At 53.8% G+C, this 25,202-nt stretch overlaps 1 protein-coding gene across 3 annotated transcripts; it reads left to right on the top strand.

The window, feature by feature from the left end:
• Positions 1 to 1,771: 1,771 nt before the first annotated feature.
• UPK3A (uroplakin 3A) lies at positions 1,772 to 15,688 on the top strand. Of its 3 annotated transcripts, XM_070599375.1 has the most exons (8): positions 1,772 to 1,980; positions 3,812 to 5,922; positions 8,232 to 8,361; positions 9,014 to 9,169; positions 10,085 to 10,364; positions 11,911 to 11,993; positions 13,631 to 13,763; positions 15,376 to 15,688. In XM_070599375.1, the coding sequence occupies exons 2-8, from the start codon at positions 5,878 to 5,880 to the stop codon at positions 15,533 to 15,535; spliced, it is 987 nt and encodes a 328-aa protein (XP_070455476.1). In that variant the 5' UTR covers positions 1,772 to 1,980; positions 3,812 to 5,877; the 3' UTR covers positions 15,536 to 15,688. The 3 variants fall into 3 exon arrangements, with proteins under 3 accessions (XP_070455476.1, XP_070455477.1, XP_008541404.2); XM_070599376.1 differs by lacking the exon at positions 1,772 to 1,980 and having other exon boundaries at positions 11,943 to 11,993; XM_008543182.2 differs by lacking the exons at positions 1,772 to 1,980; positions 3,812 to 5,922; positions 8,232 to 8,361 and adding an exon at positions 7,829 to 7,966.
• The last annotated feature ends 9,514 nt before the right edge of the window (positions 15,689 to 25,202 follow it).

Consider the following 25,202-nt stretch of genomic DNA (forward strand, 5'->3'; position numbering starts at 1 on the left):
TGAGCTGAGACAGGCAGCAGAAAGGGGTCAGCGGCCCGCCTGGGTGTAGATGGGGAAGTGGGAGGAGTAATTCAGGCAAGAACACGGGATTCTGAGCCGACCCTGCTGGGGCGGTCCTGGACGGCTGCACCCGGCTCTTCCCTCCGGGCCTTGGTCTGCCCACCAGACCACATCGGGGTTGATCTGGATGCAAACAGAGGACCCTTCCAGCTGGCCGGGCAGTGCCTGGGGTGGGTGGGGCTGGGGGTGAGGAGTCCAGGCTCCCAGTGCCCAGCCATTACCCGGGGCCTGGCCCCCCCCGCCCCCTCCATCCTCAGCGCCCACCTCCCCACCCCGAACCCCTGAAACACTCAGTGTGGCAGAGCGTGCACAGAGCCCACGGCCTCAGACGCAGGTTCAGGTTCTGGCAGGAGCTGGGAATGTCCCTGCAGCCTGCAAGCCCCGGGTCTCCTCTGTAAAGTGCAGTGACGACCACCATCCCAAGCTGCGGCGGGGATGAAGGGGCACGCTGGAGGGGGAGGTGCCTGGGAGCTGTAGAGTGCTCCCCCTTCCCACACGGGGCCTGCTCTCATCCCCCCCTCTATGACCCATGCAGCGTTGGCCAGAGGGGGTTGCCAGTGGGAGTGACTGAGCACCTGTGGCCCGAGTGGCCGAGGGAGAGCAATTCTGAGCCAGCACAGGCCTTCTGGGGCCGGCAGGAGAGGCGCCCCCAAGCCTGTCAGCCTCCAGATCGCACAGATAAGGAGAGGTTAATGTCTCAGCCGGGCTGCATTCCAGAGACGGACAAACCAGTTTGCCCCTGCTCCTCGGAGAAGCCTCAGCTTCCCCAAACATGAGGGGCCGGGGCCAGGGCCCCCACTGACCTTCCTCTGTCCTCGGACCACCCTTTGGCCTTGACACAGGGGTTCCAGTGGGTCTGACTGCCCTCAGTCCCCCATGCCCGGCACGTCACTGGGCAGCTGGTGGGACTGGGGGACGTTCATTAAACTGAGGTTGCGAATCAGCTCCCCTGCCACCCCTCAGGTGTCACTGGGGGAGAAGGTGCCGCTCGCCCTGCAAACTCTCTGAAGCCCAGGGACAGGTCCCTTGTCAGAGAACCAGCCTCACAGATCCCAAGGGGACACCGTCGGGAGCAGGAAGAACACCGGGGTCTGACCACTGCTCTGAGCAGCTGGGCGGCTTGGCCTAGCCACTTTCCCTCTCTGGGTTCCAGAGCCTCAACTATAAGAAAGGGGATTAGAAGGCCTAAAACCGATGTCCCGATTCCCTCTCCCCTCCACACCCGCTCTTCTGGCAGCCTTGCCCTCCTCAGTTACGGGCAGCTCCATCCTTCCAGTTCCTCAGGCCAGAACTTGGGGCCACCTTGATTCCCCCCTACCTACACCCCACATTTAATCCATCAGCAAAGTCCTGGTGGCTCAACCTTCAAAATATATCTGTGGTGTGAGCACTCCTCTTGCCTCCATGATGCCAGCTTGTCCCAGGCCGTGGTCCTTCCAGAAGAGCATCTGGTGTGAAGCAAGATGAACTTTGCACCTTGAAAGAGCCTCCTCTCTTCTACTTATATTAATTTAAAAATTCTTTCACTCATTCATTCATCAAACAGTCCTGTGCAGGGCACGGGAGTCACTGTAATAAAGAAGACCCTATCATGGCCCAGGAGGGACTCTTAGTCTGTGACTTGGAGGAACAAGACACACACTGGCATGATGTCATCATAGCCACACAGGTCATGTGCTGGAAAGACACAGAAGGAAGACTGCCTGGAGGAGGAGGGGTTTGGGCTGGGCCTTGGAGGACAGAGGGCTTCCATGGTGGAGTGTGGAGCACGGGCAGCGGGCGCAGTGTGTGCAAAAAGGGCTCGCGGCAGTAGTGCGGTGGCGGGCAGAGGCCTTGAGAAGGCATCGGTTGTTGATACGGAAGTTGAGGAGCGCTGTGAAAGCCCTTGGCTTTGGAGCCACAAAGGCAAGAGAGAGCGTGGTGAGCTTGGGGACGTGCCAGTGTTCAGCAGGGCTGGTGCCAGGGCTGAGGGGAGGAGGGGAGGTGCCAGGGCAGAGAGGTTGGTGGGAGCTGGACGCCCATGCAGGGCCTCGGACACCAGGGTAAGAAGCGTGGGCTTCATCCTGAGAGCAGTCAGAGCCCCCAAAGGAAGTGATACATGAAGGAAGTGATAAACAGTGTGCACTTTACAAATGCCACTCTGGCTCCTGGGTGGAGATTCCCTGGAGTGGTGACAAACGAAGGAGACCAAGGAGGAGACATAGTGGTTAGGGCATGGACGCTGGGGTGCTGTGACCTGGGTTTAAAATCTGCCTCCTGGGGCAGCCCGGTGGTGCAGCGGTTAAGCGCACACGTTCCGCTTCTGCTGCCCAGGGTTCGCTGGTTTGGATGCCGGGTGCGGACATGGCACCGCTTGGCAAAAGCCATGCTGTGGTAGGCATCCCACATATAAAGTAGAGGAAGATGGGCATGGATGTGAGCTCAGGGCCAGTCTTCCTCAGCAAAAAGAGGAGGATTGGCAGCAGATGTTAGCCCAGGGCTAATCTTCCACAAGAGAAGAAAAAAGAAAATCTACCTCCCTACTTCCTACCGGGGGCACTGGGCACGTCTGTCTGTCCAGCATAACATGTCATGCTGGGATTAGAGACGTGTTCCTGCCCAGACAGGGCTTGCACTCTCAAAGGCAGTTACTCAACCTCTGTGAGCCTCAGTTTCCTCCTCCGTAAAATGGAAGTAATAGTTGTACCTGCCTCCCAGACTGGAAGCGATCAATGGGTTAATGTGTGTAAAACGCTGAACACAGTCCCTGACACATGAGGACGAGTGTTGTTGTTTTGTTATTAGTTCAGGCAAGAAGGCATGGAGAGAGCCAAGAACGTGTGTTAAGGGTGAACTGTGTCCCCCCAAAGTCCACATGTTGAAGTCCTAACCCCCAGAACCTCAGAATGTGACTGTACTTGGAGACAGGACCTTTAAAGAGGTGATTAAGGTTAATTGAGGTCATTAGGATGGGCCCTAATCCATCATGACTTACGTCCTTATGAGTAAACGAGATTAGGACCCAGACACACACAGAGGGACGACCACGTGGGGACACAGGGAGAAGATGGCCATCTGTGAGCCAGGGAGAGAGGCTCAGAGGAAACCAGCTCTGTCCACACCTTGATCCCGGACTCCCAGCCTCCAGGACTGTGAGGAACTAAGCTTCTGTGTTTGAAGCCCCCCAGTCGGTGGTTTTTGTTGCAGCAGCCTTCGCAAACTAATACAACGTGCCAGGCGCGGGTAGAAGGACCGGAAAGGAAGAGATGGAGGGGAGTCATCTGGGGGACGAGCGTGCCCAGGACGTAGCAGGCACTCCGTGAACATCTGTTGAGTGAGGTTAGAGTCTACATGAGAGGGGCCTGGAAGGGAGGACAGCGATGGCCCGGAGAAGGCAAGACGAGCCTTTCGGACCAGGCAGAGGGCGACGGAGGTTGCGGGAGAGGTGTCTCTAACCCCCGACACTGTCACGAGCACCTTCACCCCACGACGGCACTTCGTGCCCTGCACGGGGTGCATTGAGTGTCCCCACTTTACTGAGATAGAAACTAGGGCTCTGGAAAGGGGCAGGGACTGCCCCAGAGAGGACCGGAGCCTGGGCCCATCAGGACCACCACAGTGGGCATGTTCTGCAGGACAGGCGGCTGGAGCTTTGGAGAGATGTCGGGGTGCTGAGAGCAGCTTGGAGCTGGGGGTGAACGGGCGAGCTCCCCATGGCGGGGGGCTTAGGTTTCTTTGCTTGCATTTTGTTTTGTCTCATTTTGTTTTCCAGTGACTGAATCTCAGTGCCTTCATTGATCAACTCCGCTGCCTCTGATATTCTCCAGGTTCACGAACAATGGGTGGACTTGGACGAGAAATGTCAGTCCGTAAAAATTCTTGGAGGAAAACCCCACGTCTAGCTCAAGAGTTCCTTGTCTCCAGGGCATTTTGGTGAAAAGCTTGGCTTCCAGGACATCTTGGATGTAGCCAACACCGAAAGCCAACACTTGCCGTGGGGAGGATTACTCACAACGTCTCTGACTTCTAAAGGAAAGAGCCGTGGAAACCAGCTCAGGCCTCTCTGGCGCTTGGAGAAACATTTCTGGGTCAAGAATTTCCAACCCATAAATTCCCCGTGTTTCAAATTCACAGGAGGCCTGTGCAGGGCTGGGGTTTGCATAACCTTTCACATCACAGAACTTCCTGCTTCGTGGCCTCTGGACAAGCATATCAGGCTGGGCCAGGGTTCAGAAAGACAGGCTGATGGATTGAGATATATAAACAGATCTAAAGTCAGACCGAAGCTCAGTGCCCTGGAATTTGTCTGATGAAAAAGGGGAAATTTTAAAAATACTTTTTTTGCACAAATTTTTTTGGAATGTCCACAGGGGGATTGGGCTCCAGCCTGGGGACATTGGCAGGAGTCACGGCCTCTTTTTCACCCCAGTTTCCCTCCATCGACACCAGCGTGGGTGTTGCCCGAGAGAATTTGCCACAGTGACTCATCTCCGGCACTTGTCCCCTCTCCAGAATGCACCAAACAAAAGTCAGCGTCTTTGAAGCGGAGACTTGTTTATAAACTCAAGGCTTTTTTTTTTTTTTTGCAGAACATTTTTGGGCCTTAGCAGATTATTATTTTAACTTTTTCCCCCAGATGTTCTCTCCATATTTGGGCAAGGCAAGAGGCTACTTTTATTTGCTTTTTCATGCGAAACCACAGCATCTTGGAGAAGACAATGGCTTCCTGGGCCTTCTCCCAATCATGGGTGATCCTGGGCTGAGCCTTCAAGACCAACTCCGCTGCCTCTGATATTCTCCAGGTTCACAAACAACGGGTGGACTTGGACGAGAAATGTCAGTCCATAAAAATTCTTGGAGGAAAACCCCACGTCTTGCTCAAGAGTTCTTATCTCCAGGGCATTTTTGTTCCCTGGAGATAAGGATCTGACCGTCCACTCTTGGCCTGTCAGAGCTGAGAGGCCATCAAACCTCCTCCCCATCTTACAGAGGGGAAACTGAGGCCCAGAGAGAAGAACAGAGTGTTTGTGGCTGAGCATAGACTCTTTTTCTCCCAATATTTTTACTTTGAAAATTTCAGATCTGTAGAAACATTTCAAGAACAGAACAACAAATACCCATATTTACCAATTGTTAACGTTACGCTACATTTCCCTCACTCCATATATACGTGTGTTTGTTAGTTTCAGATATCGTGACACTTCACCCACAACACTCCAGCATGTGTCTCCTTCTGTGTAACCACAATACAACGATCAGACTCAGGAAATTTAATGTCCAATTGATGTTATTACCTAATACACATTGCATAATTCAAATTTCTCTTATTGCCATGCTAAGCATAATAGTGTTCATTGTAAATTATCTGCTTTTATCTAAGAATTAATCAAGGGTCGCTTGGTGCATTGAGCTGTGATTCTCCTTCAATCTACAACAGTTCTCAGCCTTTCCTTTGGTTTTTTCCTTTTTTTTCTTTTTTTTTCCTGAGGAAGCCTGGCCTTGAACTAAAATCTACTGCTAATCCTCCTCTTTTTGCTGAGGAAGACTGAGCCTGAGCTAACATCTGTGCCCATCTTCCTCCATTTTCTATGTGGGACACCTGCCACAGCATGGCTGGACAAGCCGTGCATAGGTCTGCACCCTGGATCCGAACCGACGAACCCGAGCCACCGAAGCAGAACATGGAAACTTAACTGCTGCACCACCGGGCCAGCCCGATAGTGACATTTTCAAAGCATCCACGTTGGTTGATTTGTAAAAAGTCCCTCAATTGGGATGTCTGGTTATTTCCTGCTGATTGCATTCAGATTAAGCTTTTTGGGCAGGAAGACCACATAGATGACACCAAGCCCTTCTCAGAGCCGTGACACCAGGACGCACGAGGTGAGTCTGTCCCATTATCTGTGATGTTAGGTTGATTGTTTAGGTTCGCCTTCTCAGATTTCTGCATACCTTCTTCCCTAAAAATCCTTCACAGTGGGTGTTTTAGCATCCTTTGAGATGATTCCTTCTCAAATCAGTTATGACCAGGATGGTTATAAAATGATGCTTTTTTGTTTTGTCATTCCTTCTATGTTTATAACTTGGTGTTCTTCTTTAAAGAAGAATTTTTCCTTCTCTTTTAAAACAATTTTTAAAGTATCAGCATGAGCTCATGAATTTGTACTTTATCCAGTGGGCTAAATGTGTCACTTCCATTCTTTATTTTGTCCTCAAATTTTCCCCCATCTGGCCATTGGGAGCCCCTTCAGGCAACCTTCTGTGCCTGCATCTTTGACACAGCCCCATCGTTCTTCCAGCGTTTCTTTACTTTCTAGGCTCCTCTTGACTTTCCCTCTCCCCACCCCGAAGCTGCCATCTCCCCGTGGGGCCCTGGTGCCCTTTACGGGGGAACGGTGTTTCGAATCCAAGAATGCTAAGTGAGTTCGCTGCAACTGTGTGTGTCTGCTTCTAGGCCCTTTCGGTGGATGGAGCCAGGAAGTTACTATTTTTTCATAATGCTACTAATCAAAAACACCATAGAGTTATTCTTCTCCTTCCTCCATTCCAAATCTCCCTTAGACTATAACGAGAACCCAGTCCCAGGGGACCCCCAAAGTTGCTTTGGAATTGCTCTGTTCTCCCCCACTGCCTCTCTAGTGAGGACCAGTGTTCTGTCACTGTCCTCATTGTCCTAAGAGTATTCTCCACCGAAGGAGTATACCCAGACGAGCCAGCTGCGAAACTTCTCACATATAGTCTTTTTCTTTTTTTTTTTTGAGCAAGATTAGCCCTGAGCTAACACCTGCTACCAATCCTCCTCGTGTTTGTTGAGGAAGACTGGCCCTGAGCGACCGTCTGTGCCTATCTTCCTCTACTTTGTATGTGGGATGTCTGCCACGGCATGGCTGGACAAGCGGTGTGTAGGTCTGCACCCGGGATCCAAACCAGCAAACCCTGGGCTGCTGAAGCGAATGTGCGAACTTAACCACTGCGCCACCAGGCTGGTCCCTCACATACAGTCTTTGTCTCTTCTTCCGCACGTGGTTATGTCATCAATGTCATACACAGATTGGTTTGTTAGTTCCTGTTGGTTTCCAGTTTTAGTTTTCCCCCATCCTCACTGGCTTCTATTTACAGTACTCTCGATGAGCAGAATCCTGACGCCGGGGGCAGCCATCTAGGCCAGGTGAAGTCCCCGTCACTATTTTCAAACGCTCCCCCAGGATGAGGCCTCAAAACCCAGTTCCACCCCTTTTCAAGCATCCCTGGGCTGGGCGGCAGGATTCCTGTGTTCCATCAGCCTCTGCATTTCCAGGGGGGCTGCTCGGCCCTGGGCAGTCCCTGGCCTCTCTGGGCCCTGGCCTTGCGCCTGTGAACTGAAAGGGTCACTCCAGAGGTCTCTGGACAGCTCACAGACCCAATGTTTCCACGACAGCACTTTCACTGGTTGACCCGTTTCATCTTCATAACGGCCCAGTGAAGCTCTGCAACACGGTGGGGTCTCCATAAATAGTTGTGGGAATTAGCACCCTCACTTTACAGTTTGGAAACTGAGGCTCAAAGAGGGGATTGCTTGCCTCCCAAGGTCTCATTAGGCGAGAGACTCCGTGAAAGCACCGCCCCAGGCTCAGGCACACAGTAGGCACTTTGGTAAGGGCCCAGGGAAGGTCCGGTGGGACAGATTTGTGCGCTGGGGGACCTCGCGGCCGGGTTTGGGGGGAGCCCGGGGCGGGGCGTATGCAAATAGCCCAGGAAGAGGCCCAGGATTGGCCGGCGCCGATGGGGGCGGGGCGTGCCGAGAGCCCTGGGCCGACAGGTGCTCCGGCGGGAGAGTCGCGGTGCACGGTCGCCTGCTGGACCGCGCGCCTGGCGCTCCCGCGGCTCGTCCCGGCGATGCCTCCGCTCTGGGCCCTGCTGGCCCTGGGCTGCCTGCGGCTCAGCTCGGGTAAGCGGGGCATGAGAGGAGGGGGCCGTGCCCAGGGAGGGCGGACAGCTCTGTCCCGGGTGGCGTCCTGCACCCTGACCCTCCGCAGGAGTCCTGAGAGAAGCCTGGATGAGGAGTGACGTCGGGATGGAGAACTTCACTTATTCACTCCAGGAAATGGCACGGATGACTGCTCTGTGCCAGGTCATGTGCAGGCGCCGGGGACCCAGATATTAATAATAATAGCCAATATTGATTAATAAGCTTCCTTTGGTGGGGATTCCAGGGCTCATGGATTGCAGAGCCCTGTGATGGGTGCTGCAAGAGACAGACATACTGGGGACTGTGGGAGAGCAGAGAAGGGACAGGACTGACTCATGGTGATGCCTGGACTCAGGAGACGGAGGACGTTTCAGGTGAAGCAGCAGCATGGGCAAGTTCAGGGAGGGGGGAGGAGGTGTAGGCTATCCTGGGAAACTCCCGTACCGTGTTCATCCGTGTGGCTGGAGCGTGGGGTGAGGGGGTGTGCGTAGAGGTGAGGCTGGACACCCAACAAAGCAAAGCCCAGAACTTCAGGGTCTCACTGCTCCTCCAGAGAGGCTGGCCTGTGTTAGAGGGCAGTGGGGAGCCCCGGAAGGGCCTCGCAGGACGGTGACACGGTCAGATTAGAGAGTGTGTTAGAGAGGAGGGGATGGGGGAGGGCTTGTTCCCAGGGTCCAGGGGAAGAGGGTGGGACTCCAAGACCGGGCTGAGGGGGTGGAGAGATGCTTGGGACCGACAATGGGATTCTGGGCGACTGAATGTCTGCAGGGGCAGAGAGAGGGCAGCAGTTCAGCTGGACTGCCCAGTTTCTGGCCAGGATGCCTGGGTGGGGGCAGGGGTCCTGCCCATGTCTGAGACAGGTTCCTGAGATACCTGCGGGGAGGGTGAAACCCAGTGCTTAGCACATAGTAGGTGCTCAGTAACTGCATGCAGACATGTGTGCGTGTCGGAGGGGAGGGCAGAGGGTGCCCCTGGGTGTGGACAGTCCTGCCAGGGGTCAGCTCCTGTCCTCATTGCCTCCACCAGGTGTGGATCTCCAGCCCCAACTGGCCAGCGTGACCTTTGCCGCCAACAACCCCACCCTCACCACCGTGGCCTTGGAAAAGCCTCTGTGTCTGTTTGACAGCTCAGCAGCCCTCCATGGCACCTATGAGGTCTACCTCTATGTTCTGGTTGACTCGGGTAAGGGGCCTGCTTCCCTTGGGCTCTGCTGAAAGGGACTTTGACCTGTCCGAAGGGAGGAGGGCAGGAGGCAGGTAGAGGGATGCTCCATCCTTGTAATTAAACTACCCCCATGCACCTTACCAGCATGCACTGGTGTCTGCTCTGTTCCAGCCCTGGGCCAGGTGCTGTGGTCACAGACATGTCCTTGCCCTGGAGGGACAGCAGTCTCATGGGGAAAATAATAGCAGCACCAATCACTGAGTACCTACATCATGCCAGGTGCTTGGCACACCTTAGAGCTAAAACTTACAGCAAGCCCGCCAGTAACTTATAATGCTCATCACGGAGCAAAGAATCAAGGCTGAGAGAGACAGAATAACTCACTGGAGCTCCCAGAGCTGGAGAGTGACTCCAGACTCTCTGGTCCTCAAGCCCAAGTCCTTCCTGAGGCTTCCGGAGATGGTTCAAGATCAGTGTTTTCCAGGGAAGCCTGCTGGCTCAGGCCCAGCCCTCACCCGTTCACTGGCAGCGGTCCTGGGCTTCCAAGAGAAGGAAGCCAATGGCAACTGCTTACGTGTCTAACAACCAGTCATTTACAACAGCCACTTAGGGTCATTGTTTTATTCTTCCGGCAAACGTCTATTGACTGCTTACCTGTGCCCAATCTGTAGGCACTGTGGGGTATTTTTTGCCCACTTCACAGACTAGGATCCAGAGAGGTAAAGTGAGTTGTCCAAGATCACTCAGCTAGTAAGGAAGAGTCCTCAAGGTTTGTCTCCCTTGAGGGCAGGGACTGAACCTGCTCCGTGCCTGTGACCACAGGGCTCAGCACAGCCCTGGCACAGAGAGGATGCTCAGGGCGTTTGATGAGTGACCTAGTGAGTGACTGAGCTGGGGTGGCCAGGAACCTCACTCCCCACACTGCCTCTACAGCCAGCTCCAGGAATGCCTCTGTGCAGGACAGCACCAAGACCCCGCTGAGCTTGACATTCCAGCAAACCAAGGGAGGGAGGACAGGCCCCTACAAGGCCTCGGCCTTTGACCTGACCCCTTGCAGCGACCTGCCCAGCTTGGATGCTGTCCGGGATGTGTCCCAGGCCTCGGAGATCCTGAACGCATACCTGATCAGGGTGGGCACCAATTCAACCTGCCTGTCCGACCCCAACTTCCAGGGCCTCTGCAACCCACCCCTGTCAGCGGCCACAGAATACAGGTGGGTGTGAGCAGCCCCCAGCCCCGACTCAGGAAGACCCAGAGCCAGTGACTTGTGAAAGACCACATTTCTCGAGAGCCTACTACATGCCAGGACTGTCCCGGGTCCCCCACAGGGCTTCCTGGGTGTGCGACCTTGCCCAGGGCCCTATGCCATCTTGGAATTCTTGTTTTTAACAAGAGTCCCACATTTTCCTTTTGCGCGGGGCTCCGCAACTTGTCTCATCACCTGTGTGATGCGGGGTGGTGGTCCCCAACCCAACCCCCTTCATTTGACAGGACAGGAAACTGGTCCAGACAGGGAAGGGGCTCTCCTCCAGACAAGCTGGGGCCCAGCATGAGCTAGAGCCCCATCAAAGGCTTTTCCATCCCCCACCTGATCCTCCGCTTTTTCCCCACTCCTTCCAGCACACCCTTCTGTGGCCCGCCCTACCACAGCAGGTCCCTCATTCATTTCCATATGTATTTTCTGAGCATCTTCTCTGTGCAGAGCTTGGGGTTCAGCCCTGACCACTGGGCAGGGGGTCTTACCTGGTGCCAAAGCCTCGGTTACACCCACTCCTGTTACCATGGAGACACCTAGGTTGGGGTCTCTGTACCTTTTAGGCTGCGTTTGGGGCCCAGGCCATCACTCCCCTGCCATCCTCCCGGTGGACCTGCTCCTCCTTTGGTCTCAGCCACCAGGCAGGACATGAGTCCTTGGTCTCCTCTTGTCCACCCTCAACCCTTACCTCTGACCTTGTTCTTAGTGTGGGACAACCTCTCCCTTCTCCTTGATCGCAAAGCCCACCCTGCCCAGGGGACACAGGGCTCACGTATTGTAGCCTCTGGAATTCTCATCTTCAAACCTAAAGAAGGAGAGGATTAAGCAAAACACTGGATGCTACAGAGATTTTAAGGGTCTTCGTTTCATTTAAGTGTTAAACTAGAGGCTGTCGATTTCTTAGTTCTCCATCACTTAAAGAAATCACCAACTTCTTAGAACTTCCATCGTTTAAACTGACCGACAGCAGGCCGCGGGTGTTTTATACCGTATTGCCTCATCTTCCTTTACGACTCGTGACACTTGAGTGGGGTTTTCTCTGTATAAAATGTATCCCTTATCCCAGGGCAGTGGATTGGGAATGGCTATTATTATTTTTTTAAGTCCTTTTTGTGATACCAAGGGTCAGGCAGGGAATAGTGGAAAGCCAAAATGCAAGGTGCACAAATGGTTCAATGCTCCACAGATATGCTACACACCTCATGTATCTAATAGAGAAACAGGCAGCCCCCAGAGGGAGAGCCTGGAGGAGGGCCACTGACCAAAGGCTTCCTGGAGGAGGTGGCCTCTGAGCTGGGGAAAGGGTCGGGGCAGTAATATGTGGCAAAGGTGCCGATGCAAAGTCCAGCATGCTCCTGTTGCCCAGAGCCCATCCTGTGGCCACCGACTTTTCCACCTCCTCAAACCCCGCCTGTCCTCGACCCCAGCCATCCTAGTCCCTCCCACTGCCTGTGGCCCTGGCTCTCAGGATGGATAGAAGTCATCCTCACTCATCTCCTTCCAGGTTCAAGTATGTCCTCGTCAATATGTCCACAGGCTTGGTACAGGACCAGACCCTGTGGTCGGACCCCATCCGCACCAACCGACGTAAGTGGAGGGGTGGGCTGGGGGTGCTCCTCAAGGGAGCCTGAGAAAGCCAACTCACACTGTTGGGTTGAGGAATGAAACACATCTTAAAAGAGTTTAGCCCCCACCTTCATCCTCCCTCCCTCCCTCCCTTGAGGGCCCGCTGTGACAGAGGAAGGTGGAGGATACGCTGGGTGTTTGGCCCGGGGTGGGGGTGGGGTGGGACAGGGGTGGCAACTGCAGTCAAAGCCAGCCCACCCTGTTATCCTGCATTAGACCCTAACCAGCCCCTTTGTTGAGTCCTCACAACAACAAAGCTCGTCACCATGTAAGATGGTTTCAGAGGCTCAGCCTTAGCCGCAGGGGTGTGGACCCTGGAGGGCGGTGCCCCTCTCTGCCCCACTGCCCCTGTCTCCTTTGGAGCCTGGAGGATTCTCCTAAAGGCGGGAGGTTCAGAGGCCCAGGCGGTTGCCTGTGGTCCTGCCCTGTCCCTTCCTCAAAACTCCATCCGACTTCTCAACACAGATCCAAGGTTTAAACACACAGAACCGTGTCTGCTGAACCATAGGGGCAACGGAAGAGATTTCTGAGGGTAATTTTGATGGCATGTGACCTAAATTTAGAACTCCCCTCCCACCACCCCTTGGCCCCCTAAGATAAGACACTGGCACCCAAGATGGGCCCAGCATGGAGCAATATATTTCTCCTGTAGAGCCTCCTGCCACCCCATGGTAATCTTATGGGCCAATTAGTGTCTCTGAAAGGTTGCCTCAGGTCACAAGCTAGTGAGGGGTGTAGACAGGCATGTGTGTGGCTGGGGTGGCTCCTTCCCACCCTCGCTTCCTGCCCGCCCTCCTGGGACATGCCCACGCATCGCAGTCCCACTGAGGCAGCTCTGCCTCCGGACTGAGAATCTTGAGTTCAAGTCCAGCCTCTGAGCCTCGCTGCTGTGTGAGCCCTTCAGGACCTCAGCCTCCGTCTGAGAAGCGGGAAGAGAAATCCTTACTGCCTCCCCAGCGGGCTTCCTTTGGGTAACCCAGACAAAAGCACTGGGCCCGGCTCTCTTGTGGCAGGGCCGGAAGGTCAGCGGGGAGAGTGTGCCCTTCAGGACCAGAGACCTCTAGGCTTGAGTCTGAAGTCCCTTGATGGAACTCACTCCCTCTAAGCAGCAGGGGGCCATGTGCAGGATGGGGGTCTCATGGGATCTACATGGACAATGGTCAGAAAGCAGCCAGCTCACCATTGGACCTATAAATGTTTGTTCACTTAGTTTCATAACCGTGACACTGACCAGAGCGGAGGGAGAGCACAGTCCACCTGGCTCCGTTAGACAGTGTCCTTGGCTTCACCTGTATTTTAATTGTTTATAGTCTGTATCCCATCCACCTCACCCGATGACTTGAGTCAGTTTTTAATATAAAATTATGCAAAAATACACTTAAAAGAAGCGACCAGACACACAACAGAGAAAGTTGAGAAGCGGGATGTGGCGGCAAGCAGGGTCATTGCCCTTTACACCTGGGGGGAGACGTCGCTGACCTGGGCCCAGCTTCCTCCCTGAGATTGGCAGCCGTCAGGGCAAAGGGGACCCCTGTGCATCCTGGGAGAAGGCTGAGGGGTGCAGTGTCTGGGGAGTAACTGGGCCTGCGTCTCGTTAGTCACCCCGTACTCAGCGATCGACACGTGGCCAGGCCGGCGGAGTGGGGGCATGATCGTCATCACGTCCATCCTGGGCTCCCTGCCCTTCTTCCTGCTCGTGGCCTTTGCTGGCGCCATCGTCCTCAGCCTCGTGTGAGTACCTGCCAGCTGGAGGGCAAGACTCAGGGACACACTGGATGCGCTCCACCGGGAGGGGCTTCCGAGGCAGGAGAGAGCCCAGGAGGCGGGGAGCTGCCTTCCACCCTGGGTGGCGAGGGGCTCAGCACCGGGTTTTGTGGGCAGATCCCAGAGCTGACATACAGCTGTGCAACCATGGGCAGGTGTCTTATCCTGCTACGCCTCAGTTTCCTCCTCTGGAGAATGGAGATGCTAATGAACACTATCCATCCACCCGTGGAGTTGGGAAGGTTAAGTGAGATGATCTCTATAGAGTCCTCAGGGCAGTATCCGGATACTCAACGAGTGTTAGCTTTTGTTGTCATTATCATTCACCCACTTGCAGTACAGATGGGGAAACTGAGGCCTGACGGGGGAAGGGTGGCCCAGGGTCACCCAGCCAGTTAAAACAGAGCTGGGGCCCAAGCCCTGGTCTCCTGACTCCACTAACAGCTCTGAAGTGTGTCAATTTGGACTAGGACTTGAGGGCTCCCGTGGGGTGTGTTGAGCAGCTAACAGGGCTGCCTGGTCCCTAACCCTGAGCAGATGGAGCAGGGGGTGAATCAAGGCACCTGCAGGTGTTGTGGGACTCCAGAGGAGTGCAGGACAGATCCTGCATGGAGCATCACGGTGGGCTTCCTGGAGGAAGGAACAGCAGGAACAAACCCTCATCAGGACAGGGGTGAATTGAAAAGCTACATGCAGTGTGCTTCTCTGTGGCGGGGAGGGAGCCCCAGGGGCCTGTGAGGATAGACAGGGTGCTGTCCCAGTGCAGGGTGGGGGGAGGGCAGATGGAAAAGCTTTTAGAGTAGATGAAATTAAGTGGATATGGAGAAATTAGCCAGGTAGGAAGAGATACGTGGGGTGGGTGGGGGATGGAGTGGGGGCAGTGACCCTGGAACTCAGGTTGCCCTCTGACACTTAAGATAATAAAAACACAAGTGATAAATGAGATTAGCAGCCAAGAGACTGGTCTGTCTGGCCAGAGCTGGGAGCAGTCAGGACCGGGTTATGTCCCTCCCTCCCTTCAGGTGGCTCCCTAATCCGGCACCCAGGGCCTCTCAGCTGACGTCAGCCTGGCTCTTCCGTTATCCCTCCCAGCATCCCTAATCCTGCTCTAGCTGCGCCAAACTTCCCACTGTTGTCCCAGACACTCCCGCCCTTTCTATCAAATACCTGGAATGCCTTTCTCTGCCCTGACTCTCCTTCTTCAGGCAGGAGGATTAACTGCTTCCTCCTCCAGGAAGCCCTCCTGTGGCTCCCACTTGGACTTGTCCATTCTGTCTGGTCATTGTTAGCTGTGGTCCATCTCCTTAGCTCTGTGGGGACATGGGACAATGGCCTCTAAGTATCCATCTCATGGTAAGACCTTTAATAAGTGGTTTGTTCACATAGTTCCAAATGGTGACCCTTTCCTTATCCTAGTGCCTGGCACACAGTAAGTGCTCTGGAAAGACTAGTCTATGGGATGAATGCCTAAGATGACATCTGTGAAAGCAGTGTCTAAGTAAAGAGGTCCCTGACCAGCTCAAGGGGTTTGGGCATGCCCTGTGCCCCTAACACTGGCTCTCTTTATCCCCTTGGTCAGGGACATGGGCACTTCTGATGGGGAAACCACGCACGACTCACAGATCTCTCAGGAGGCCATCCCCAGGTCCCTGGGGAGTTCGGAGGCTTCGTACGCATCTGTGAACCGGGGACCGTCCCTGGACAGGGCCGAGGTGTATGCCAGCAAGCTCCAGGACTGAGCTGGGCACCGCCCGGGGGTGTAGCATTCTCCCCGAGGGCCTTGCCCAGGGATCTGCGGGCAGCTGGTGTCCACAGCCTGCCCCCACCCAGGCGGAAACGGGGCATGCTGGTCCCACTGCAGGAAAACACTTAATAAAGTCTTCCCAAGATTTTGAGTTCGTTCAACACTTGCAGAATGAATGAGTGAGATGAATGAATAAATGAATGAATGAATCCGTGTCATTGTGAGAGTTTCTCTAAGGGGTGGGTGCAGGGGACTAATTTTCTGTCAAGGCGAAGGCGCTGAGAACTAAGAAAATCAGGGCTGCCGGAACACCTGGGCGCTGCCCTTGAGGCTCGGTCTCCTCCTCTGCAGAATGGGGCCGTCAGCACCTCCCCTCCTGGAGACGGCTGTATGTGCTGTTATTAGATGGTGTTTGGGGTTTGCTGGCTGTGACTGTCAACTCGTCCTGTCACCCCTGACAGTCGTCTCTTTCTCTCTGGGGCTCAGCTCCCTTGTCTGCAAAACAGGCTGAAATACGCAATTCCTTTCAAGGGCATGCACGCCTGGGTTCCTTCACAGCTTCCCCTGAGGACTTCATGGTGGGCGGGCTGAAAAGGCTTCTCAACACGGAGGAGGGGCACCAAGTCTGCTGGGGAGGCGAACAGGCTCTCCCAGTGCCCGTCTCTGTTCAAATGACTCCGTACTGCCTTCTGAGTTAGGTAGCAAGACCACTTCCCCTTGGGGACGAGCAAAACAAGTCGCAGTTCCACTTCCCATCACTGAAACAGCAGAGATTGGCAGAGCAGGGTTGGTTAAAACAGGAACGCTACCCGACAGTGGCGAGGGAGGCAGCCCCAGCAGGCTATGGGTGCTCTAAGGGCACAGGATCATCCTCCAGCGGCACAGATGCTGAGACAGGCACAGACCCCCCAGAGGGATCCATAAGTGAGAAGGCGGAAGGCAGAAGCCCGGAGGAGAAGAAGAAGCCTGAAGGCAGGAAGGGGTCAGGACAAGCCCAAGCAGTCCACAGAAGTCCGAGTGGCTGGAGCCAGGGGAGCCAAGTCCCTGGGCCGGGGGAACAGGGGGAGGGAGTGGCGGGTGCTGCCCCTGGGAGGGTACCCAGCCTGGGTGTGCCCTGGACCACCTCCTGGATCCCTTGAGGCTGTCTTCTAGGCCCCAAAAGGCTGGCCTGGGCAGTCTCTGGAATTCCCGCTCCCTCCACCCCTGTGCGACCTCTCCAAACCCCGCCTCCTTTAGGGCCATCCTTCCTGCACTTGACAGAATCCTCAACAGCAGCAGAGGGGAGGGCAAAGCTTCCTTGACGGCTGCCCTTGTTAAAAACGCATGCAAATTTTTCATTCTCCCCACCCCCCCTCCAGGAAGATTAGCCCTGAGCTAACATCCACCGCCAATGCTCCTCTTTTTGCTGAGGAAGACTGGCCCTGAGCTAACATCTGTGCCCGTCTTCCTCTATTTTGTATGTGGGACGCCTGCCACAGCATGGCTTGATAATCTGTGCCTAGGTCTGTGCCCGGGATCTGAACTGGCGAACCCCAGGCTGCTGAAGCAGAACTCAACTGCTGCACTACCAGGCCAGCCCCTCCATTCTGTTTTATAACATGCCTGTATTTATTTTATTTTTCAAATTGAGGTGAGATTCACATAACATAAAATTAACCATTTTACAGTGAACAATTCAGTGGCATTTGGTACATTTTCAATATTGTGCAACCATCACCTCTACCTGGCTCCAGAGCGTTTTCATCACCCTCCAAGGAAGCCTTACACCCATTAAGCAGTTACCTCCAAGTGCCTGACAAGCACCAGTCTGCTTTCTGTGTCTATGGATTCATCTATTCTTGATGTTTCATGTCAATGGAATCATACAATATGTGACCTTTCATGCCTAGCTTCTTCCACTTTGCATGTTTTTGAGGTTCAGCCACATTGTAGCATTTATCAGTATTTCATTCCTTTTGGCAGCTGAATAATATTCCATTGTATGGATTTATCACTCATCCATTGACGGACATTTGGGTTGTTTCCACCTTTTGGCCATTGTGTCACTTGCTGACTTTTTTAGAATAGTGCTGCTATGAACGCGCATGTTCCTGTATTTGTTTCAACACCTGTTTCCCATTGTCCTGGGTATGGAGACCTGGGAGTGGACTTGCTGGGTCATATGGTTTTTCTGTGTTCAGCTTTTGGAGGAACCGCCAACTTTTCCACAGTGGCTGCACCATTTTGCATTCCCACCAGAATTGTAACCTGCATTTATTTTAAAATCAGAATATGCTGAGGTGCAATGGTTGCTTTGGTGAAAGCCCCTTACTAACTCTATGGGTTTGGGTACCCCCTTAGTCTGGGTCCATTTCCCCACTGGAAAAGCAGGACCCCCAGGTAACCTGAGCCCCACTCCGTTGGCAACAGCTGCCCCCTCGTGGGAGTGGCTGGTCAGTGGCTGTCTCTTGATGCTGAGTCCAGGCCTCCTTCCGCTGGCCTGGCTAATCGAGGCCCCAGGGACCGTGAACGTCAGCTGCCGAGAAACTTCAGCAACAGCGCACGACACAGAAGGTGGAGGGACCAACCTGATTCAACACAGATGGGCAAACATGTTTCGGGGCTGTAAGTGAGCAAATGAATGACCCCAGTCCATTTGCTCAGGCAGGACCCAGCTCCCTCCGTGACGAGTCTCATCTCCCCAGAGAGCATTCATCCCCTCTTCTGGCCCTGATGAGACCCTGTTGGGAGAGGCTGCTGGTCTTGTAGGGAAAGCGCAGCCTCTCTGGAATCAGACGGGTCTGACTTACCTATTAGCTAAGAGACCTTGGGTGAGCCGCTTCATCTCTTGCAGCCTCAGTTTCCTCATTTGTAAAAAGGGGCTGTGAATGGAACATACCCACTCTCTGGTCATGAGGGTCAAACAGAACAATGCGTGTCAACTGTCATAATTGTTCTTCCCTCCATCACAGCCCCCCTTGCTCTCGGTTGTAATGGTCTATAACAATGTCTAGACTGAGCTGGAGGGCAGAGTAAAGGTCGGATCCATTTCCGTGACCCCCACACCCAGCTCAGCACGTGGCAGGGGAGGAAGGAGCTTAGCAATAACAGTGATTCACATGACCATTTCTTGAACACCTACTACGTGCTTGGTGCTTCACAGAGGGGAGGATGCATCCGGTGGCAGGAACACATTTGGCACATCCAAGGCCAGCAAGAGGGTGAGCCTGTGACCAAGGGGGACGGCTGAGGGAGATGAGGTCAGAGGTGGGGAGGCCTTGAGGGCCACCATAGGGAGGCTGGACTCTATTCTGGGCATGATGGGAAGCCATCGAAGAGTTTTTTTACCCAGGCAGTGACTTTTGTAAAACCCACTTTGCTGCCCCGTGAAGGATGGATTTGGGGGCAGGGAGACCCCTGAAGAGGCTCCTGCAACAACCCAGGCTAGAGGTTCCAAGAGGCTCAGCCTGGGGTGGACAGAGTGGGGTGGGGTGTGATCCTGATGGGGAAACTGAAGAACTTGCTGATGGATTGGCTGTGGGGAGGAGGCAAAAGGACTTCTGGGTTTGGGGCCAGGGCCACTGAGTACCTGGTCATGCCCTCAACCAAAATGGGGACAAGCAGGTTAGGTTGGAAGAAATCAGGAAGTTGGGGTAAGTAAAATATAAGCTGCTAATGATGTAGGAAGTGGAGCTGAGTAGGCAATGGGATACCCAGGTCTGGAGCAACTCGGGAGGAAGGAGACGTCAGGGTTGCAGGTATCAGAGTGGGGCAGATGAGCTGGTACCCCCAGTTAGTCATCGACTGCGATTTGAAATACTTCCCCTCCCTGCTGTTATCGGGCCCCGCCATGGGACCTGCTGGGGGCCACTTCTGAGCAGATATTCAAGAGCCATTGGGTGGTTCCCTGTCGCTCTTTTTTCTCTAGCAGGAGAACATCATCTCCCGGGGCTGCTCTGTCCGCCTGGGGCCCAAATGAAGAAGACATATGGAGCAGAGCCACAACCGACATGTGAGGCAAACAGGAAATAAAGCTTGCGTTGTAGACCACTGAAACTTCAGGGTTGGTTGTCACCGGAGAGGAACAGCTCCAAGCTGGTGCCCAGATGCCCTTGCACATGTCCACACGGGTCCCATAGGCAAGCCTTTCCCCACAGCTGCTCCGCATCTTAGCCAAACGCCCTGGGAGCCTCCCAGAACACGGGAGCACGGAGGGCTGGGGGTGCTGCCACAAGGCCCTGTCCCACCAGCCTCCTCGTCTCCCTGGGAGGCTGCCATGAGCCGGCTTCCCATCTCGGTTCTGAGGAGGTTTGAGTCTTCCTGCCCCGCCTTCCCCCGGCTCCTGAGGGTGCAGCTGCAGGCTACAAAGCTGCTTAGCTGCAGCAGGAAAGCTCAGCAACAGGCCGTCCCGCTACTCACAGCGGTCATCTGGCCGTTCTGTTTCAGCGTCAGCCTGTGGGACAGGCAAGCAGGGACCTGACGTCTCTGCTATTCTTTCTTTTGCTGTCTGAGCCTAACGAGGATTCTTTTTGTTTGTTTATTTTTTACCATCAAATGTGTCAGCCTGGCCCTGATGGTCATAACCTAGCAAGGCTTTTGGATATGCTGAGCAAAGATGGTGTTCGCAGCCCTGGGACTGACCAGCGCTGTCACTCAAGGCGGGGATGCAGCGAAGGCGAAGGCGGAGCCCGTTCAGCACCAGGGCTGCGAAGGAGGGAGAAGCAGAAAGCTGACCCCCTCGGTCTCTGGCACCTGTTCTCCTCCTCAGCCCCAGAACCTCCCCGTCACTGAGACCGTGACAGTGTTACTCACGATGTCCCCTGAACCGGTGCCCCCCACTTGGATGGGTCCTGTCGAGTGTGGCTCCCGTGCCCTCCAGTGCAGCACTGGGGAGAGGGGGTCAACTGTCATCTTTCAGCCGGGGAGGCCAAGCCTTGGCCAACTTCCGGCCAACTCTGTCCAACGTGAGCAGAATAACCCAAGCGGGTGGTGGGGGTGAGGGGAGCTGCTGGGCTGGGCTCGTGGTTCTGGGCTGGATTCGCTTCCCAGAAACTTCTAACTCTAAATACCCATAGAAGTAATTTTTCTCACTTCTCAGATTCTGAAGGGGCCTCCCCGCTCCCTCCACCCGTGGCTGAGATGGCAGGGCCTGCAGAGCTGAGCTTTCCTCCTCTACACAGATGCTCTTCACCTTTCCTCCCACCTCAGTCGTGACTCACCAATTAGCTAATCACCATAGACATCTGTGTGACTTGGGGCAAGGAAGTAACCTCTCTGGGCTCCCTGACCTCTTCTGTGCAAAGATGGTCAGAAAGCTTGGGAAGGCTGCTCCAAAAGAGGTGATTTTTTTCTGAGATCTGATCAATCACGAGGCCAGTGGAACCCTGAGCCCCAGGCTTAGGAAACCTTGGAGCCGCCCATCTGGTTGGAAGAACAAAATACACAGAGGAATTGTCACAGCAGAGCCTTAGACAGAGCATGGTCTGGCCTTCAACACACAGGTCAGGCTAGAGGTGCTGTAGGAATCCAGAGGGAGGATCCCCTCCCCACCCAACCAGGGCTGGAGTAGTCAGGAGGGCTTCCTGGAGGAGGTGGTGATTTTCTCAGCTCCTCACCATCTCTAATTTAGAGTTTCTGGGGCCAGAGGTCACGTTCCACTGGTAGATAGATGCTCAATAAATAGAAACAAGTTCTTGAGATGGCGTATATCTTTCTTGTTCCTCCATTTTTAAATTAATAATTCTAAATTTTAAAAGCCATGCATACGGTCTGCTTGAAAAGAGAGAGGAGGAGGCTAAGGTGCTCTTTGACGAGGCCTCAGTCTCATGCCCTGCGCATTCTGCGGGAGTACCGCGGTTACCAATTCAGTGAGTTCCTTCCAGCGCCTCCTCAGAGCCCTCCACCTGGCTGGAGAGGTGCCACCATCACTATTCCCCTCCTTCGTGGGTCCTGCGACAAGCTGGGGGTGCACATGGGAATCCCTGAGAGGCAGGGCTGCTGCTCTAGGCAGCCTGGGTCCTCGTTCGCCCAGCTCCTCCCCATGCCAGCTTTGGGGAAACTGGGGACGTGTCTGCCCCGGAGCTCAGGAAGACCACTGGAGCCCCTCGACACTCAGGCCCTGCCGCTCCTCCATCTCCCAGTGGGGCTGCCAGCTTGCCCTGTAAAGCTCGCCCCCTCCTCCCACCCCAGCAAACCCCTGTGCACTGGGACAACCCCAGGCCTCAGAACACAAAGGGGCGGCTGACCTTCCAGGGGTCAGTCACGCCGTCACACAGGAAGAACGGCCTAGGGGAGGAAAACTGTCTGGACACAGATGCGTCTACCCACGACTAGGGACTTGTCTCCCTGCTTCCTTCCTCCCTCTTGCTGCCGTTCTCCCTTTAGCAGTCAGGGACGCTGCTAAAACGTCACGGCATTCATCGCTGCTCTGCTCCCAGCCCTCCAGGGTCTCCCCACGTCACCAAGTGAGGAAGCCAAAGTCTTCCCCCGCCTCTGAGGTCCTGCCCTGATGCTGTCAGGAGTGCTCCCTCCACCGGCCACGCTGGCCTCGGCCGCGGGGTGGATGCATAGGGCTGCTCCTGCCTCCTCGTGGCACTGCAGTCTCTCTTCCCAATGGGTCTCCTGCCCCCACTTGCCTCTGGTCTTTGCTCCAACATGGTCAATTCAGAGAGGCCTTTGCCCAACAGCGCCCGTGTCTCACCACGCTCGTCCGCTTAACTTTTCCACTGTATTGAGGTAGAATTGACGTACAATGAGACTCGTCCAAAGTATCCATTTGATGAGTCTTGACAGATGTAAATGCCCGTGAAACTGCCACCAGGATCGAGGTAACAGACACACCCACGTCCCCTGCACGTTTCCTCTTGCCCCTTGGCAAGTGCTTCTTCCCCTCCCTCCCATCCACACTGTTCTGCTTTCTGACACTAAAGGTTAGTTTGCATTTTCTAGAATTTCATATAAATGGAAACACAGGGTATGGTCTCTTTTTTGTCTGCCTTCTCAGCATATTTGAGACTGATCATGTTGTTGCATATACCAATATTTTGTTCCTTTTTATTGCAGAAGATTGTTCCATTGTATGAATATTCTACAATTTGTCGATCCATTGCTCCCCTGTTGATGAACATTTGGGTTGTTTCCTGTTCTGGGCTGTTACAAATAAAGCTGATATGAACACTCGTGTCCCCGTATAAGGGTGCTTTCACTTATCTTGGGTAAATACCTACGGGTGGAATGACTGGATCCTATGGTAAGTATATGGTTAATTTGTAGAGAAACTGCCAAATTGTTTTCCAAAGTGTTTGCACCATTTTTTAAAAAACTTTTGGGGCCGGCCCCGGGGCTGAGTGGTTAAGTTCGCACACTCTGCTTCAGCAGCCCAGGGTTTCCCTGGTTCGGATCCTGGGTGCGGACATGGCACCACTCATCAGGCCACGCTGAGGCGGTGTCACATATAGCACAACCAGAAGGACCTACAGCTGGAATATACAACTATGTACTGGGGGGCTTTGGGGAGAAGAAGAAGAAGAAAAAAAGAAGAAGGTTGACAACAGATGTTAGTTCAGCTGCCAATCTTTAAAAGAAAAACTTTTGTATTTTGAAATAATTATAGATTCACAGGAAGTTGCAAAAAATGCACAGGGAGGTTCCGGTAGGCTTCACCAGCCTCCTCTCGTGTTAGCATCTTGTATAACTATAGCATAATTATATCAAAGTCAGGAAATGAATATTGGTACAAACCACAGAACTTATTTCTATTTCCCCAGTTTTACAAGCACTGTGTGTGTGTGTGTGTGTGTGTGTGTGTGTAACTCTAAGCAATTTTATCACATGTGTAGATTTGTGTCCCCACCACCACCAATCAAGATACAGAACTGTTCCATTCCCACAAGGCCTCTGGTGTTACCCTTTACAGGCACACCCACCCTGCCCCCAACCCTTTGCCCCTGGCAATCACTCAGCAGCCCTCCGTCTCTACAATTTTGTTATTTCAAAAATGCTATGTAAGTAGAACCATACTGTATGTAACCTTTGAGATTTTTTTCATGTAGCATAATTTCCTTGAGGTCTGTCCAAGTTGTTGCTAGTGTCAATAGTGTATTCCTTTTCACTGCTGAGTAGCAGTCCGTGATCTAAACGGACCGTGGTTTGTTTAACCATTCACCCACTGAGGGACATTTGGGTTGTTTCCAGTTTTTGGTTATTGTGAACACAGCTGCTATGAACATTTGTGTAAGGTTTTTAAAATTACTATTTTATTGAGGTCATATTGGTTTATAACAACATTAGTGTACGGTTTTTCTGTGAACACAGCTTTCGTTTTTCTGGGATGAATACCAGGGTGCTATTGCTGGGTTGCATGGTAAGTACATGTTTACTTTGGAAAGAAACTGCCAAACTGTTTTCCAGAGTGGCTGGAAGCCATTTTACGTTCCCCCAGTAATGTATGGGTGATCCAGCTTTTCTGCATCCTCACCAGCATTTGGGGCTCTCACTGTTTTTTATTTTAGCCATTCTGATAGGTATGCGGTGGTTGGCCCACTTCACATTCCCACCCACGGGGTATGAAAGCTCCTTTTCCCTTAAAGTGTCTACAGCAGGTACGTGTAATGAGGCAACATACTCACACTGTTGGGGTGTATCGCATGTGGTGTTTGTTATCTGTGGAGGGTGTGGTCCAAGGGTAAATGACATGCATATATCTGGCCTTTACACCAGTGCAGGGCATCTGGGTTATGACGTGGGTCTCTCCATGCAATAAGGTAACAACGTCCTTTCCAGGAGGGAAGGGTTGTCACCTGGTCCTGATATCTTTTCTGATCACTCTGGAGCACCCCTCCTGGGGCCCCGCCTATGACTCTGTCCCTTCTCTCCTTTCTGACAGTGCAAAGCTCCTCTGCAGCCAGGCAGTCCCCGGCAGCAATTCGGAGCAGATGCCCTCTTTCCAGCTTGGCCTCGTTACTGAGTCCTCTGTGTCTGTTTTCCAGTCTGTTTGAGGGGAATAATACTGACTGCATCGGGTGACTGTGAGGGTGAAGTTAGATGAGCGTGTGAAGAGTTGAGCGGGTGGCCCATGGTGGGTGCTTCATAAACAGTGGTATATACATGCACACAAAAGTTCATCCCTTCCAGACACGCTATCGTCTCACTGGGCAGCCTCTGCTGCGTGCCCACGAGAGCACCTTCGGCAGAGACACGTCTGGTCCCTGGGCTCGGTGTGCCAAGCCTAGTTGTTTCACACACACGTATTCACTCCTGTGTCCACCACACGCTGAATAAGACATGCTCTCGCCAGCTGGATGGAGGTTAGGGCACAGACACCTCTATCCTGCAGCACCCAGCATCATGTGACACACAGAGCAGCACACCGGCACCATGCTGGCCCCTCGCCAACCTGCCCTGCCACCCCCTTATCTACTCTGAGGGCTCAAGGCGGCCAGGCGGCAGTGGCTCTCAGTAATTTTCCACAACTTGAGAGAAACTGCATCTCTCTTGGGTTTGGGGGAGGGGAGGGAGAGGCATTGTTCCTAAGGTGTCCTTTCTGGTGGCCTTGTCTTTATAAGGCAGCTTGGCTGAGTTTTTGGCTGAGGCAGAGACTTTCAGCCTGTGCTTCGGCTGGGGCTGAATTGACTAGTTCAGCTCCATCACCTTGGGACACCCCACTGAGGGCCCCACTGCACTTT

The sequence above is a fragment of the Equus przewalskii genome, chromosome 29 (genome assembly GCF_037783145.1).
Source record: "Equus przewalskii isolate Varuska chromosome 29, EquPr2, whole genome shotgun sequence".
Lineage (NCBI taxonomy): Eukaryota > Metazoa > Chordata > Mammalia > Perissodactyla > Equidae > Equus > Equus przewalskii.

What these genes read in the sequence shown, in the direction of transcription:
- UPK3A (XM_070599375.1), top strand. Translation starts at nt 5,878, where the DNA reads ATGACACCAAGCCCTTCTCAGAGCCGTGACACCAGGACGCACGAG. An exon ending in GTGACACCAGGACGCACGAG is followed by an intron (nt 5,923 to 8,231) that starts GTGAGTCTGTCC and finishes TGGGGATTCCAG; the next exon opens with GGCTCATGGATTGCAGAGCC. An exon ending in GCCATCGTCCTCAGCCTCGT is followed by an intron (nt 13,764 to 15,375) that starts GTGAGTACCTGC and finishes CCCCTTGGTCAG; the next exon opens with GGACATGGGCACTTCTGATG.